The 4031-nt window shown below is 36.2% G+C and overlaps 1 protein-coding gene across 1 annotated transcript; it reads left to right on the plus strand.

Annotated features, from left to right (window-relative positions):
• Positions 1–549: 549 nt before the first annotated feature.
• LOC144571432 (peroxidase P7-like) lies at positions 550–1939 on the plus strand. The gene is made up of 3 exons (XM_078320716.1): positions 550–818; positions 974–1165; positions 1272–1939. The coding sequence occupies exons 1-3, from the start codon at positions 600–602 to the stop codon at positions 1821–1823; spliced, it is 963 nt and encodes a 320-aa protein (XP_078176842.1). The 5' UTR covers positions 550–599; the 3' UTR covers positions 1824–1939.
• Positions 1940–4031: the final 2092 nt, after the last annotated feature.

Below are 4031 nucleotides of genomic sequence, written 5' to 3' on the forward strand. Positions count from 1 at the left end.
TGTAAGTTCTATCCGTTAATTAATAGGTTAGCATATGCCTGTTGAGTCGGGAGCACGTTTAAATTTGTTAACTTCGATGACTGATTAGAATATTGACAGAAATATAATATCATCAATGTTCCAATCCAACCGATAGATTGTTCTCTGTACCACATTATGCAGAGGATGAATATAGGCCCTGGCATAGTTTGTCAACTATACCTCGTTGATTAATATTTAGTCCGAAACGGCAACTTTATTCCCAATAAACCCACAACCATCCAGGTCTCCAAGACACCAACCACCGAGCAAGTCTTCCTAAATAACATACATCAATACTTGACTATCCTTTTCTTAATCCTTTTTAATTCATATTTACCCGTTGGTGCAGAATGATTAAGTAGAAACAAAGGGAACACAAATTTAAAAATGAGTCTAGTTGATTTCTAAACTTGCGAATTAACTAAAAGTCAAATCCAATAAATATCCTTCGTACTGTCAACATTCCAAATTTCGTTGGACTGTGACGCTCCTATATAAGGTGCACTCTCATCATTTGATGTATATCTCTAACCCAAACAATATCCAAAGCTTTCTCCTAAATCCATATATAAGTTTTCATGGCTCTCATGTCTTACAGATTACCCACATTTTTAGTACTTTGCCTTCTCTTTAGTTATGTTCATGGGCAGCCAGGGCAGCTGGCCCTGACCTTCTATCAAAACTCATGTCCTAATCTGCAAACAATCGTGCGGTCCGTTGTGTCACAAGCGATTGCCAACGAGACCAGAATGGCTGCTTCCCTTCTTCGTCTCTTCTTCCATGATTGTTTTGTTCAGGTAAGTTCACTGTCATTTGATGCATAGCAAACAAAATATCTCTTTTAGAAAATTTACTTTGCCTCTGTACGTATATAGTTTTCTGATTTCTCTCGGAGTTGCCTCCTATGCATTCCTATGTATTGAATGAGTACGAATTTGTGTTTTCCTTGCAGGGATGTGATGCAAGCATTCTTTTGGATGATACGCCGACCTTCACTGGAGAGAAAACTGCAGCGCCCAATGCAAACTCGGTTCGTGGATACGAGGTCATTGATGCAATAAAAACGCAAGTTGAAGCATCTTGCCGTGCTACTGTCTCTTGCGCTGACATTGTCGCTCTTGCTGCTCGTGACAGTGTCAACTTGGTGCGTATTATAACTAACTGATTTCAAATGCATGCATTAAAAACTTAAGAAGAATAATTAGTGTACTATATTGATCTTAAAAATTATCAATTATTAATAAATGCAGGTTGGAGGGCCCATGTGGAATGTCACCCTTGGCAGGAGAGATGCAAAAACTGCTAGCCTAAGCAGCGCAAACTCAGACTTGCCTGGTCCGTCGTCAAGTCTCTCCACTCTGATCTCAATGTTTGCTGCAAAAGGTCTAAGTGCACAAGATATGACTGTTCTCTCAGGGGCCCACACTATCGGGCAAAGTCGCTGCCTTCTCTTCCGCAACCGTATCTACAATGATCAAAACATTAATACCAGCTTTGCTGCTTTACGTCAGCAAACTTGCCCCCAGTCTGGCAGTGACAGTAATCCTGCACCTATTGACGTGCAGAGCCCAAACTCATTCGACAATGCATACTATGTTGATCTGGTGACCAAACAGGGCTTATTTCATTCAGACCAAGAACTGTTCAATGGCGGTTCACAGGACAACTTAGTAACAAAGTACAGCACGGATGCTGCTGCATTTTTCTCCGATTTTGCAATATCAATGGCGAAGCTCGGGGCTATTACGCCATTGACTGGGAAAAAAGGGGAGATTAGGTCGAATTGTAGAATGGTCAATTAAGTAACAAACAAATAAACAATTAATGTACTCATTTCCCTACTTCACAAAAAAATGTACCAATATTTGGCCTATTTGTTTTCTATTGAATTTGTCAAAGTTTATTTATTGTTTTGCTTCTTTTATTAGTCTAGAAAACTTTTCAGTTGAGTTTTTTATTTCTTTTATATGTATAGCATACATTCAAGGTACAGTCGCATCCTAAATTAATGTACCAATCTGCCTTATTTTTATTAAATTTTTTTTTTGTTGAATTAGGTTTTTCATTGGTTTTAGGGTTTAGGGTAATTAAAAATTTAGCTGGATATAGTAGTTGCTGATGCTAAAATCCAGAATTTCAGATCCGCTTAGGCCATTTCGCTTGTTTAATAAATCAAGGATCCATATTTAGTTATTTTTTATTTATTTGAAGCCCCGTAAGTGATTGCATTAATTTAGAAAAAAGTTACAAACTAGTTGTTATATGATATTAGACAACAAGTATCTTTATAAACATTCAGCTATAAATAAATAAATAGACATATGGTATGTATATTTTGTGGATACAAATCCGATCATTGTTTGATGGTAATAAAGTCAATGGGCTCTTCTGGATATACAGCAATCTAAAAACCCGGTCTGTTATGCCTTGGGACCTAGTTAAGCCCAAATAGCCATATAGGCGAGCCATGACGCATCATGACCCTCGCCACGTAAATGGTAGATTATTTCATCCAAGTGGAATGGTTTCTCATTTTACATCATGGAAAACAATGTTATCCATTCTAAATCATTGCTAATATATCTCGCCACTGGATTTAGAGTTCGTAACAAATGCTAAACGTTGATCCGTTTACAAACATATAAAAACAATTTTGCGCTTTGATTTACATTTTGTTTTTATGATTTTGCACAAACCACACATGAATAATGCAAAATATTTTACTTCATATATAGATAGAAATTCAAATTATTCCTCTAAAAAAAATATTAAACAAAATTCGGGATTTATGAAGGCCAGAGTTTTTAATTCCAGCCCATACACATTTCTAACTAAAAAAGAAAGAAAATAAAAAGCTTGAGGCCCTTTTAGTACCGGTGTACCGGACAATCGCAACGGACGATCACAGTAAATATTTTATTTTATTTTTCTTGCTTGTGTAAAAAAAAAAAGTTGATTTGATCCAGAATTTCAAGTTCTGATATTCCTATATATATTCTGAACAATATTTAATATTTTTCTAAAGATAAAGTTTGACTTATGTGACAAAGTATTCTTTTCTTATGCGTGCTACTAAGAATTAACTTAGGAATTTTCATTAACTTTAACCTCATATTAAATCAACCAAATCTTACAAATTTATGAATTGTCTCTCTTTCGTTTTTTTTCTTCTTATTCTTAAGATGTAGGGAAAAACAAATTGAGTTGCAATCACAACGGCTGAGGATGGAGTCAAGTGGAAATGGACTCAAACTGGGGTATTTTCGGTCAAGTCAGCTTACCAAGCTATGAAGAATAACAGAGTAGCTAACAACGAAATATGCAGACTATGGGCAACAAAGGCACCACCGAGATTCAAAGTATTTGGATGGCTAATGATCCTTAACCGAATTCTAACAATTGATAACTTAATGAGAAAGGGGATGATACTGGTAAACCGATGCGTGATGTGTAAAACATGCAGCGAAATGGTGACACACCTATTCGCTCAGTGTGAAGTATCTCAACAGGTATATACACGGATGAATGGAGTTTATCACATAAGAACGCTGGATTATCAACCGCCGCTGCACCCCATAATCAATACACAGTTCTCAAAGCGTGAGAGGTCATTGTTCCTCATAGCAAATTTCGTAATTTGGTGAGAGCGATGCAACAGAACATTCAGGGGGACAAAATGTAGGGTACCAGACCTAATGGTACAGATACAACAGCAGTGGAGCTTCATTTCGAATTACAGCAGACAAACATAACAAGTAACGGAGGTTACAAACATAAAGAAAATCATCTTTGGATGATTCACTGCACTTTCAAGTTTTTAAGTTTTTACATTTCGGGTTACCTAAACTCTAGCATCCCTTGTACCATTTACTTATCGTTTATTTTATTTTTGAGACATGCATCGTAACATGACTTATGTAACAATTCATTAATCAAACAAATAGAGACTAAGATCTCTATTTTTCTCAAAAAAAAACAAATTGAGTTGCGATAATGTAAGCTTTTGTAAT

Source organism: Carex rostrata, chromosome 19 (genome assembly GCF_964058835.1).
Source record: "Carex rostrata chromosome 19, lpCarRost1.2, whole genome shotgun sequence".
Lineage (NCBI taxonomy): Eukaryota > Viridiplantae > Streptophyta > Magnoliopsida > Poales > Cyperaceae > Carex > Carex rostrata.

Bases quoted from the DNA above. Each gene is read 5' to 3' on its own strand.
- LOC144571432 (XM_078320716.1), top strand. From the start codon at position 600: ATGGCTCTCATGTCTTACAGATTACCCACATTTTTAGTACTTTGCCTT. The intron at 819-973 runs GTAAGTTCACTG...TTTTCCTTGCAG, and splicing joins TCCATGATTGTTTTGTTCAG to GGATGTGATGCAAGCATTCT. The intron at 1,166-1,271 runs GTGCGTATTATA...TAATAAATGCAG, and splicing joins CTCGTGACAGTGTCAACTTG to GTTGGAGGGCCCATGTGGAA.